Source organism: Myotis brandtii, unplaced genomic scaffold (assembly GCF_000412655.1).
Source record: "Myotis brandtii unplaced genomic scaffold, ASM41265v1 scaffold15, whole genome shotgun sequence".
NCBI lineage: Eukaryota > Metazoa > Chordata > Mammalia > Chiroptera > Vespertilionidae > Myotis > Myotis brandtii.
In genome coordinates, this window is record NW_005355410.1 from 1,269,052 (window position 1) to 1,281,517 (window position 12,466).

Below are 12,466 nucleotides of genomic sequence, written 5' to 3' on the forward strand. Positions count from 1 at the left end.
ACCCCTTCTAGCCTGTATCCGACCCCACTTCAGGCTTTCACCACACTATTGTCTGTGTCAATGGGTTATACATATATGCATATAAGTTCTTTGGTTAATCACTTCCAAACCACCCACCCACCTCTGCCTTCCCTCTGAGATTTGACAGTCTCTTCCATGTTTCTATGTCTTTGGATCTATGTTGTCCAACAGTTTATTTTGTTTTTTAGATTCCACATATCAACTTGTCTTTTTCTGACTAGCTTATTATGCTTTGCATAACATTCTCCAGGTCTCTCCATGCTGTTTCAAAGGTAAGAGATCCTTTTTTTTTTTTTTTTTTTTTTTTTTTACAGCTGCATAGTATTCTATTGTGTAAATCTACCACCGGTTTTTTATCCACTTGTCTACTGATGGGCACTTGGGCTGTTTCCAGATCTTAGCTATTGTAAATTGTGCTGCTCTGAATATAGGGATACATACATTCTTTCTGATTAGTGATTTGGGATTCTTAGGATATATTCCCAGAAGTGGGATCACTGGGTCAAATGGCAGTTCCATATTTAATTTTTTGAGGAAACTCCATACTGTTTTCCATAGTAGCTGCACCAGTCTGCATTCCCACCAGCAGTGCACTAGGGTTTCCTTTTCTACACATCCTCACCATCACTTGTCATTTGTTGATTTGTTGATGGTAGCCATTCTGACAGGGGTCAGGTGATACCTCATTGTAGTTTTAATTTGCACCTTTCTGATGATTAGTGACTTTTAGCATTTTTCCTGTCTATTGGCCTTCTGTATGCCTACTTTGGAGAATTGTCTATTTAGGTCCTTTGCCCACTTTGTAATTGGATTTTTTTGTCTTCCTTTTGTTAAGTTGTATAAGTTCCTTATGTACTTTGACTATTAACCCCTTATCAGATGTACCATTGGCAAATATGTTCTCCCATAAGATGGGCTCCCTTTTCATTTTGTTGATGGTTTCTTTTGCTTGGCAGAAACTTTTTCTATTTTGATGTAGTCCCATTTGTTTATTTTATTCTTTGTTTTTCTTGCCCCAGGAGATGTATCGGCTATGAGAGATGTCATATTTTGCTGCCTATAGCATTTTTATACATTAATATTGAATTCTCAGAAAGAGGAACTTAAAAAAAAATTTACCACTGCAACAAAAAAATAAGATACTTAGGAATAAACTTAACCAAGGAAGTAAAAGACTTGTACTCAGAAAACTATAGGACACTGAAAAAAGAGATAGAGGAAGATAGAAACAAATGGAAGAGTATACCATGTTCATGGATTGGCAGAACTAACATCATTAAAATGTCCATTCTACATAAAGCTATCTATAGATTCAATGCAATCTCTATTAAAATACCATCAGCATATTTCACAGGTCTAGAAGAAAGACTCCAAAAATGTACATGGAACCAAAAAAGACCCCAACAAATATCTACAATCCTGAGGAAGAACAAAGTTGGAGGAATCACAATACTGTCTATCAAGTTATACTACAAAGCCATTATAATCAAAACAGCCTGGTACAGGCACAAGAATAGGCATATATATAGATCAATGGAACAGAACAGAGACCCCCAGAAATCAACCAAAGCCATTATGCTCAACTAATATTTGACAAAGGAGGCAAGAGCATACAATGGAGTAAAGACAGTCTCTTCAATAAATGCTGCTGGAAAAATTGGACAGGTACATGCAAAAAAAGAAATTAGACCATCAACTCACACCAGACACAAGAATAAACTCAAAATAAATAAAAGACTTAAATGTAAATCATGAAACCATAAATATATTTTATATTTAATTTTCCTGTTCACCACCTGGGTTTTTTCATGGCTCTAGTTCTGAGGCAGGATAGTAAGATGCCAGGAAAATTCCTTGGCAAGTTGAATAGGGAAACTGAGACAGATAGCTAATTCAAACTGCACCCTGACTCACCTGCCTCCTTCTCCCTTGTACTACCACTCCCTTAAGCATTAATCAATGACTAATGACTCCCTACCATAGTGCTGACCAAACAGTAGAGACCATGACCTTTTAAAGACACACCTGGAAAGCTGATGAATATTCTATTAAGATTCTCCCTTGAGACTTCCCCTAAAATTCTTGTCTTTGGAAAACAGATAAAACCTCTTAAGGCAAAGGATCCAGTTCTCTCTCTCTCTCTCTCTCTCTCTCTCTCACTGGAGTATGCCCATGGCCTTTCCCCACTTCTTTCCTCAGGCTTATATCTCTGCTTTTTTTCTCCTGTAAGCTCTAAAGGTTCCCAGGAGAAATGCAACTAGTGGGGCAGCTCATCCTGGGCTAACCCCCTGAACCTGTTGTCAATGGCCCTTCTTTTGCCTCTGTAACTTGTTTTCTGAATCCACATAGCCCAGCTGGCTCATTTCTTCTGCTTCTGTGTTTTCTTTCAAAAGGGCCAAGGCAGCTACACCTAGGCTCAACTCTTCCTCATGTTTCCAAAGAGCCAAGGCAGCTCCGCCTAGGCTCACTTCTGTGGCTATGATCTTGCCTCTTCTATCTTAAGTCCTTCCTTTGTTTCACTATCTCCAGCTTTAATAAATGTACTCTCAAAATCACCTGGACTCATACTGTGAAATCTTTCCTGCATAAAGTCAAGAACTGAGAGCCCACATTTCCACCAACACTTCTATTTCTCTTTGTATTAATCTGATACCTATATAAAATTTATTGATTAAATATACAAATTTCTGAAAGGAAAAATTATCCCTTGTTATGGACTAAATGTTTTTGTCCCCAGAAATTCATACGTTGAAACACTAATTCCCATTGTGATGTTTTGTAGAGGTGAAGCCTTTGGGAAATAGAGTTAGATGAGGTCTTAATGGTGGAGACCTGATGAAGGGTGGAGCCCTTATTAAAAAAAAAGGAGGGGACCAGAGTTCCCCTCTCTCTCCCTTCCTACCCCCACCTCTCCCTCCTCCCTGCCATATGATGATACAGCAAGAAGACAGGTGTGAACAAGAGGGCTGTCACTAGGAACAAAATCAGCTGACCTCAATATTAAACTTTCTCACCATGATAACTGTAATCAATAAATGTTGTTTAAGCCACTCAATCTATGGTATGTTATCATAACAACCTGAACTGACTAAAACATGACTGGTGCCCCCAGTATATTTAATGTTTCAGGAAAGTTGAAGCATTAAATTTGTTTCTTAAGGATCATAGAATCTCTAGTGACCAACTGAATGCACCAAGGAACTCTAATGAGGATCAAACCTAAGCTTGCAGTGAATGGGGTATTATTGCCAATGCATTAGGCTATGGCAAATACTATGTAAGAATGAAAGGTTCATGACTAAAAAATCTTGGAATTGACAATACTGGTTTCAAGACTGACATTTTAATAAAATATTAATATTTATAAATGTCTACATTTTGGTAGTTGATAAAAGTAAGTGTTATTTCTTTCTGGTATTAAACATTTTTCTCTTCTTGGCAGAAATCGTGTACACTAAATTATGTAGCAGAAATGTGTCTGTTACAGTTTCGAATCATTCAACTTAGTGTGTGCACATAACTAGTGCCTTTATATTCCATCTGCATGGACAGTTTGCCCCTTATCTATTCCCAATAATTATTTTCTCACCTCAGTCAGCAGCCTGCTTATAGTCAGCTGTATACTCTTAAGTCATTTGAACAAAGAGGCCTTTTCTCACCAACTCATCATAAATAGCAACCTCTCCCTGACCATCCACTTGCTTTATTTTTTCATAGCTCTTCTCACCACAGGACAGGGTGTGTATAACTATGTGTACTGTATAATTTCACCCCACTAAAGTATAAGCTCCATGAAATAGGCATTTTTGTTTGTTTTGCACATTAACACATAGTGAGATACATAGTTTACCCTGGTACATAGTGGGTTCTTAATAAATATTGGCTGAATGAGTGAATGTCTAGGACTGTGGATATAACATTAGGCCTGCCTACCCCAAGTACCCTAGATCTCTCTTTCACTATTCCATCATAAAATCTGTTTGCTGTGGTTATTGTGGAAGGGATGTGAAGAACTAAATAATAACGCAAAGGCTTTCTCAATGTACGCTTTAAAAATGGTAAAATATAGTGGTTACTAAGGAGTTGGAAATAATTATTGAAGAGCTGTTATACTAGAACTGACTTTTATGACCAAGATTTTACTTTTTCTACAAGGGCAAACTTCCCAGAAGAAAGAAGATGTACAGATGGAGTGAGAAGCAGCCTGGTACATTAGGGGGACTTCAAATGGTGGTTTGAAAATGAGGAGGCTGAGGTGGAAGTCAGGGTTTATATCCTGAGAACAGAAGACCAAAAAAAAAAAAGCACTTTAACCTTCAACTTCAAATCCTCTGAAGATTAAAGTTTGGCTTTATTGGTAATAGTCAAGATTATAGGTTTAAATGATAGATCCATTCATTTTTTGTGTGCAATTTAATATAAAGGATGTGAAAGAAGTAGTGCATATCATGGTGATTTATTAATAGAGTGGGGGCTTGTGACGGAACTGGCTCAGCCAGGAGGCAGGAACCTCATCCTGTCATGCTGACTACTGAGTGGGCACCTTCAGATTCAAATCCCATTCATTTTTGCCCAAATCAGGGGTTACAGGGAAGGTAATAAGACTAGAAGTGAAATATGGAGAGATTGAAAGAGCTTTATTTGTTTTTGAACTTCAATGCTGTGGTTGTCATGGAAGGAATGTAAAAAACTAAATAATAATGTGAAGGCTTTCTCAATTTTTTTGAATTGCTCTAGTAACTTTTAAGCATTTATGCACTTAGTCTATATAATATTGACCAGTACATTTGATTTGTATAAGTTATAAGTTTTTGTTTATATAAAATCTGTTTCTTTAATAAGCCCCCAAAATTATGACTTTTAATTCTTTTCTATCACTGTACAGAGCTCAGGATCCTACTCTGGAGTCCAATATTTAAAAAAATAATATTAATAACTGTGGAAATAATTTTTTCTTGACTAGATACAATCAACTTTTTAAAAGATGTATTCTTCTTCCGTTGAAAAGGGGAGTAGCAAAATACAGTTGGCCATGTTTTTCTTGACAAATTTTTACTGGAAGACAGCATGCTCACAAGTTTAGCTATTGTATATGAACACGTTTTTACAACACAACACAGTTGAGTAGTTGTGACAGAAACCATGTAGCCCTCAAAGCCTCCAATTTTCCTATCTAGCCCTTTACAGAAAAAGCTTGACAACTCTGATTAAAGGAATTCACTTCAAAACTAGATAAAATGATTTTTCACTTCTACTACTGACCTTTTTTCAAATCAATTCTTCTACTAAAACAAAAACAAAAAAATATAGCACAATAAAGACTTAAGGAATTACCAAGGTAACTAGAGCTTAATAAGCCAAAACTCCAGAGAGAAGAAAATCTCAGAATGATAAACACAATACTCAATACTATTTTTCTCAAAAAGTCAGTTGCCTAAACCAAAACTGTTATCAAGAAGCTGAATAGAACTATAGCCAGTCTAATTGGACTAGGGATACAAAACATGGAATTCAGGACATACCAAGGAAGAGGGGCCACAGACAGTATAAGATGGCTGAAAGGCTACAGCCCTGAGAGAAGAGGTTAACAGAAAAGCTCTACAAAGTGTAGAGCCCAGAATAAAACCAGTTTATCGTCTGACTAAATTAAAGTGAATATTCCCTAACTTCTCTGCCTGCCAGAAGCAACAATAAAAATTATCTGGAAGAAGAGAACATCATCTAGGTCCTCAAACTCCCTCTAAACAACATTTACCAAGCAATCTATAATAATAAAAGCGTAATATGCAAATTGATCGAATGACCAAACAACAGAACGACTGTCTGGACCAGCCGTGGGCAAACTATTGAAATGAATAAAACTAAAAAAAAAAAAAAAAAAAGTACCCTTTTATTTAATGATGTTTACTTTGAATTTATATTAGTTCACACAAACACTCCATCCATGCTTTTGTTCCGGCCCTCCGGTCCAGTTTAAGAACCCATTGTGGCCCTCGAGTCAAAAAGTTTGCCCACCCCTGGTCTGGACGATCTTCTGGACGACCACACTATGACATGCACTGGCACCAGGCCAGCCAAGGCAGGTGCAATGTGATTGATCAGGAGGCTCTGCCATCACCCCATGATCACCCTGCAGAGGGAGGCCCAGGCCACCCTCTGTGGAGTGATCAATGGGGAGGGGGGATGATTCTGCAATGGATCACCCCAAAGAGGGAGGCCCAGGCTACCCGGCTGGCGGTGCCTCACAGAGAGAGGCCCAGACCAGCCAAGAGATTGCACCCCACACCTGTCGCCCGCTGAGGGAGGCAACCAGTGGGGGTGGGGGAAGGTGCAGTGCCACACAGATGACAAGCAGTGGCAGTGGCGGGGGTGGGACCAGCTTTCGGCAGCCAGGGGAAGGAAAGCCCCAATAGACCCTTATCGATGGCCAGGCCTAGGGACCCTACCTGGGGGGTCCCAGATTGTGAGAGGGCACAGGCTGGGCTGAGTGACACCCCCCTCCCCATGCATGAATTTCGTGCACTGGGCCTCTAGTCAAGAATAAAAAGACATGCAAAAAGACAATAATTGGACAAAAATCAAGATTAATGGTAGATCATAGAAACAGACCCACAGAGAATCCACATATTGGATATATCCAATGTATTAAAATATAGCTGTGCCCTGGCCAGTGTGGCTCAGTTGGTTGGGCATCTCCTGTGAAGGGTTGCTGGTCTGATTCCTGGTTGGGGCACATGTTGGGTTGTGGGCTCGATTCCCTGTGGAGGGCATGCAGGGAGCAGCCCATTGAGGTTTTGCTCTCCCATAGATGTTTCTCTCTCTCTCTCTCTCTCTCTCTCTCCCTCTCCCTTCCTCTCTTTCTAAAAATCAATTTTAAAAATCTTTAAAAAATAAAATAACTGATTAATAGGCTCAAGAAATTAGATAATAAAATAAAAATTTAAATGACAAAATATTTAAATAAAAAATTTAGATGATTAAATAAAAATCAAGGACTTGGCTGAAAAGAGAATAAAATTGAACTATAATTTAAGTAATAAAAAAATACTCAGAATAAAGCACAGAGAGTAAAAGGAAAATACAGGAAAGAGAGTATGGACAGGATGAAAAGGTTTCAGATACATGTGTCTAAATTCCAATAAGAAGAGAACATAAAGAGTGGGGCAGAGGCAATGTTTGAAGAGATACTAACAAAATTTTGCCAGAAATGATAAGCAATATGAATCCATATATTTAAAAAGTGCTATGAACTATAGGAAGATAAGTATTTTAACAAATTACACCATCATAGTAAAACTGCTTAAATTCAACAACAAAGAGAAAATATTAAAATTAGCCAAAACAAAAGACATTTATGTGGGCAGGAAAGGATTACTCCAACATAATTCATCATAATCTGAGTAGGGCAGGGAGGAATTCTACACGTCATTAAATTTCAGCACAGGATGACAGAACCCAAATAATGAGGAGGGTGTCAACATAGAAGAGCATCTCAGATCCCAAGGAAAGGAGAGAGTACACATGGGTGAAGGGATGGCAGCAAAAGAAGTCAGTTGAGCCACACCAACCAGGCACATAAACATTTTTTAATGTTCCAATTTCCCAAAGAAACTCTTCCTGCAACTTTTCCTATTTTTTCAATTTTAATGAACTTATTTCAAAACATATTTTAATATAAAAGATCATAGATTTTGAAGTCAAAGAGTTTTAGGTTCAAACGCAAGCTCTGCCACTTCCTTGCTTTGTGATCTTCTGCAAGTTACTTTCATTGAACTTCAGTGCTCTCATCTGTAAAATGAAGATTATAATACCTACTTTGCTAAATTATAAGGTGGTTGTTTTGCTGAATTATAAGTTTGAAAGCTAACATTTGCTTTGCACATAGTGGATGCTTAATAAATGGTAACTATTATTACAGTTATTCATTATACTGGGCTTACATTCAGTGAAAAGCTAGCCTAGTGTTAGAGTTGGCACAAAGGCCAAAAATTGTTGATAAATTAATGATAATTCTGAATCCCACTATTTTAATCATGTTAAGTAATTAAAAAAAGCATTATAATTGCTTTGGGCATGAGAAATTTTAAAAACTGGGATGAAGGTAAACTAGGACAGATAGGTTTAGAGATGCAATTTTAATGTGTTCCTGGGGAAGTCTCTATTGCAATAAGAAAGATTCCTTTAATACTATGCAAACTAACTTCAGTTAGGAATTGTATTATCAAAATAATTGATAATACAACAAAACATGCCATTAAAAAGATCTAGCATACCTTAAGGTTAAGTGCATTTCTTCCATATATTTGACAGTTTACTATAGCCAGGTTGGTCATTGCTGCTATTGTTTCATATTGTGTTGCTGCAACAGTCTTAAAACCTTCACCACGAATAACTTTTGCCTCTGACTCAGCTCGTTTTCTAGGTTTAATAGTACCTAAATAAACAAAACAGTACATGAAACAAATGTGTTATCACTTAGAGTGAAATTTGAAAGAACTTATACTGGTGAATAGAGATAAGATGGACTCAGAGGAAAGAGCACTATTGTATACATGAAACTTTCTTTTTCATAAACTTAATGATGACCACAAAAAATCTAGAACTGAAACACCTAGCAACAAAAAATGAAATGGAGGAAAACATCATAAAAGATAGTCAAACTAAAACAAAAAAAAAAGAAACACAAGGGAAAAGAAACAATGGAGATACAGCAATACCAGAAAACAAAAATAAAATTAAAATCCTCATATATCAGTAATCACTCTCAATGAACTGAACTTACCAATTAAAAGGCACAGAGTAGTGGGCTGAATAAAAAACAAAACCCAGCTATATATCCTGCCTTCATGAGACACATCTCAGGTACGAAGACAAACATAGAACAAAGTGAAAGGATGGAAAATGATACTCCAATAAAATGGCTTCCAGGGAAAAGCAGGTGTAGCCATACTTACATCTGACAAAATACATTTCAAGATAAAAAGGGAATATGAGACAAAATTGGACATTTTGTAAAGATAAAGGGGACAATACATCAAGAAGAAATAACAGATATTGGAAGATGGTGGCCAGAAGGATGGCAGTGAGGAAGAGAGTGTGAGGAGTGAGGGAGAGAAAGGGGAGTGTGTGGATGTGGTCTGTGTGTGTGTGTGTGTGTGTGTGTGTGTGTGTGTGTGTGTATGTGTGTGTGACAGTTAGATCCTGCAGGACTTTCAGGGGCTGGTGGACCGGGCTCACCTAGCCAGGCAGCGTCCGCTATTACTGTAATCACTCCTGAGGAGACCAGCTTGGTTGCAGAGGCCACACCATCTTAAATAGGAGAGCTGTTTTGACTGGGAGCACAGCCTTACCTCCACCCAGAGTGCTCTCAGACACCACCAGGACCCTACAGTCACTCCGGCCAGGGACCTGCTGCTTTGGCTGCAGACCCACAGATACCAGGACTCAAGCCTACACAGCACCTGCCCAAGGAGCAGCCGTGGCCTGTGACAGCGTGAAAAACTGAAAGGAGATAAGAGACCAAGATGGCGGCATAGGTAAACACCAGAGTGCAACCACGCCACCCACCACCAAGCCTACCACTGCAGCCACAGGCCCTGTGTGACTCTACACCTAGATCCTTCGGTGAGAGCAAAAAATGGGGAGACAGGAGAATAACCCCCAAAGAAAAGAAAAACAGGAATTGCCAGAAAAGGAACTAAATGAAACAGAGGTATGAAAAATGTCAGAAAAAAGAATTCAGCATAAGGGTCATACAATTCATAAACCAGCCAGATGAGAAAATCAACAACCTATGCAAGAATCAAGAGGAAATAAAGAGTGATATAGGTACAGTAAAAAACACTATGGAAGCTTTCAAAAGTAGACTAAGGAAGCGGAGGACCAAATTAGCGAATTAGAAGACTGGGAAGCAAAACACACCCAATCTGAACTGCAATTGGAGAAAAAAAAATCAAAAGACAGGAGGAGAGCCTGAGGGAGCTTTGGGACAACATGAAATGAAGCAACATACGTATTATAGGGGTGCCAGAATGACAAGAATAAGAGCAAGGGCTAGAAAATCTATTCAAAGAAATAATGTCAGAAAACTTCCCTGACTTGGAGAAGAAAAAATTCACACAAGCACAGAGAGTCCCAAACAAGATAATCCAAAAAGACCCATACTGAGACACATCATAATTACCATGGCAAATGTTCAGGACAAAGAGAGAATCTTAAAGGCTGCAAGAAAGAGACAGAAAGTTACCTACAAGTGAACTCCCATTAGACTATCAAATGATTTCTCAACAAAAACATATTAGGCCATAAAGGAATGGAAGAAAGTATATAAAGTGATGCAAAGAAAGGGACTGAACCCAAGAATACTCTATCTAGCAAGGCTATCATTCAAAATTGAAGGGGAAATCAGGAGCTTCACAGTCTAAGAAAGGCTAAGGGAGTTTATCACTACCAAGCCAGCAAGGCAAGAAATTCTAAAGCAACTGTTGTCAAAAGAAGAAAAAAAAGGGGTCAGAGGAGAAGAAGAAACACAGGCACAAAAAATAAAAATGGCTACAAACAAGTACCTATCAATAATAACTTTAAATGTAAATGGATTAAATGCTCTGATTGAAAGACAGTGAGTGGCTGAATGGATAAGAAAACATAACCCATATATTTGCTGTCTAAAGAGACCCTCCTCAGAACAAGAGACTCATACAGACTGAAAATGAAGGGATGGAAAAATATTTTCCAGGCAAATGGGAATGAAAAAAACACCTGTGGTAGCAATACTTAATCTGACAAAACAGACCTCAAAATGAAGGCCATAACAAGAGATAAAGAAGGCCACTTCATAATACTAAATGGATTGATACAAGAAGAGGATATAACCTTGGTAAACATATATGCACCCAATGCAGGAGCACCCAAATACATTAAAAAAAAACTTCTGGAAGATATCAAGGGAGAGATCGACAGCAATACAATAATAGAAGGGGCCTTTAATACAAAATTGACATCACTAGATAAATCCTCTAGACAAAAATCAGCAAAGAAACAGCAATCTTAAATTACTCACTAGATTAGTTGGACTTAATGGACATCTTCAAAACATTTCACACCAAAGCTACAGAATATACATTCTTCTCAAGTGAACATGGAACATTTTCAAAGATAGACCACATACTGGGTCACAGGCAAAGTCTCTCCAAATTCAAGAAGATTAAAATCATATCAAGCATCTTCTCAGATCACAATGGCATAATATTAGAAATCAACAACAATAAAAACAATAAAAAAATTCAAACACTGGAGACTGAATAGCATGCTATTACACAATGATTGGGTTACCAAAAAGGTCAAATAAGGAATTAAAAACATTCTGGAAACTAATGACAATGAAAACACAACAATCCAACACCTATGGGACACAGTGAAAGCAATCCTGAGAGCAAAGTTCATAGCATTACAGGCCTACCTAAAAAAAAAAAAATAATAAAAAAGAAAGAAAAACTGGTAATAAATTATCTAACTCTACAACTTAAAGAATTAGAAAGACAGCAACAAGAAAAGCCCAGAGTGAGCAAAAGGAATGGGATGATAATGATCAGAGCAGAAATAAATGAAATCGAGACCAAAACACACACACACACACACACACACACACACACACACACACAAACAAAAGATCAATGAAACCAAAACCTGGTTTTTTGAAAGAATATACAAGATTGATGAACCTCTAGACAGGCTCACAAAGAAGCAGAGAGAGAACCCAAATAAACAAAATCAAAAATGAAAGAGGTGAAATAACAACAGACCCCACAGAAATACAAAGGATTGTAAAAAAATAAGATGAACATCTCTAGTCCAACAAACTAAACAACCTAGAAGAAATGGACATATTCCTTTAAAAATACAACCTTCCAAAACTCAATCAAGAAAAATTTAAAAATGTCAACAGGCCAATAACTAAGGAGGAAATTGAAGCAGTCGTCAAAAATCTTCTAGCAAACAAAAGCCTGGACCAAACGGCTTCAGGGGAGTTTTACCAAACATTCAAAGAAGAACTAAAACCTGTCCTTCTCAGACTATTCTAAAAAATTCAAGAGGAAGGCACACTTCCAAGATCTTTCTATGAAGCCAGCATTACCCTAATCATAAAACCAAATAAATACACTACAAAGAAAGAGAATTATAGGCCAATATCCCAAATGAACACTAATGCCAAAATCCTCAACAAAATTCTAGCAAATCGGATTCAGCATTACATTAGAAAGATCATACACCATGACCAATAATAAATTATCTACAACTTAAAGAATTAGAAAGACAGCAACAAGAAAAGCCCAGAGTGAGCAAAAGGAATGGGATGATAATGATCAGAGCAGAAATAAATGAAATCGAGACCAAAACACACACACACACACACACACACACACACACACACACACACACACACACA

The 12,466-nt window shown here is 37.7% G+C and overlaps 1 protein-coding gene across 1 annotated transcript in view; it reads right to left on the minus strand.

Annotated features, from left to right (window-relative positions):
- LRRC63 (leucine rich repeat containing 63) overlaps nucleotides 1–12,466 on the minus strand; it is a 118,618-nt gene that overhangs the window by 80,543 nt on the left and 25,609 nt on the right. The window contains exon 4 of the mRNA XM_005861409.1: nucleotides 8,295–8,455. Within this exon, the coding sequence (XP_005861471.1) occupies nucleotides 8,295–8,455 (161 nt within the window). The remainder of the gene's footprint in view (nucleotides 1–8,294; nucleotides 8,456–12,466) is intronic.